Source organism: Eimeria tenella, genomic scaffold (assembly GCF_000499545.2).
Source record: "Eimeria tenella Houghton genomic scaffold, Eth_scaff2089, whole genome shotgun sequence".
In the NCBI taxonomy this organism is placed as follows: domain Eukaryota; phylum Apicomplexa; class Conoidasida; order Eucoccidiorida; family Eimeriidae; genus Eimeria; species Eimeria tenella.
In genome coordinates this window covers 1-522 of record NW_013541934.1, presented here as the reverse complement: position 1 = coordinate 522, position 522 = coordinate 1, and the positions used below count along the sequence as shown (strand labels likewise).

General features: G+C 50.0%; 1 protein-coding gene across 1 annotated transcript in view; it reads right to left on the bottom strand.

The window, feature by feature from the left end:
* ETH_00042985 (SET domain-containing protein, putative) overlaps positions 1-9 on the bottom strand; it is a gene marked incomplete at both ends in the record, with an annotated part of 560 nt that extends 551 nt beyond the window's left edge. The window contains one exon of the mRNA XM_013374488.1: positions 3-9. Within this exon, the coding sequence (XP_013229942.1) occupies positions 3-9 (7 nt within the window). The remainder of the gene's footprint in view (positions 1-2) is intronic.
* Positions 10-522: the final 513 nt, after the last annotated feature.

Genomic DNA, 522 nt, shown 5'->3' with positions numbered 1-522 from the left:
AAGGTCCATTTTGCCGAAAACAAAGTCATCTTTGGATGTGAGATCTGCAGCAAAGACTGCGCGCCGCTAGCCGAGTACATGACACAAAAAGACGATTTTCATGTCGAAATAAAGCGAATAAAAGATTAAAACAAACACCATTAAATAGAGAACAACCTGGACTTTAAAAGGATCCAAAAACGAAGGGAAAAGAGCAAAAAAAGACGCAGCTTTACCCAAAACAAAGTCGTCTTTGGAGATGAGATCTGCAGCGAACACTGCACGCCCCTTGCCCGGGACCTTCGCCAGACGCACATTCGCGTGGTGGTTTTGGCGAAGACAATAAATGTATAGCAAACGCCGCTGAGGGCCCGAGACCAGCGAAAAGGCCCGCCTGCAAACCCTAAACCCTAAACCCTAAACCCTAGACCCTCGCAAACCCTAAACCCTGGCCCGCCTTCCCCACGCCCACACTACCACGCGCTACGCCCTAGCCAATAAGTGTATAGCAAACGCCGCCGAGGGCCCGAGACCAGAGAAAAG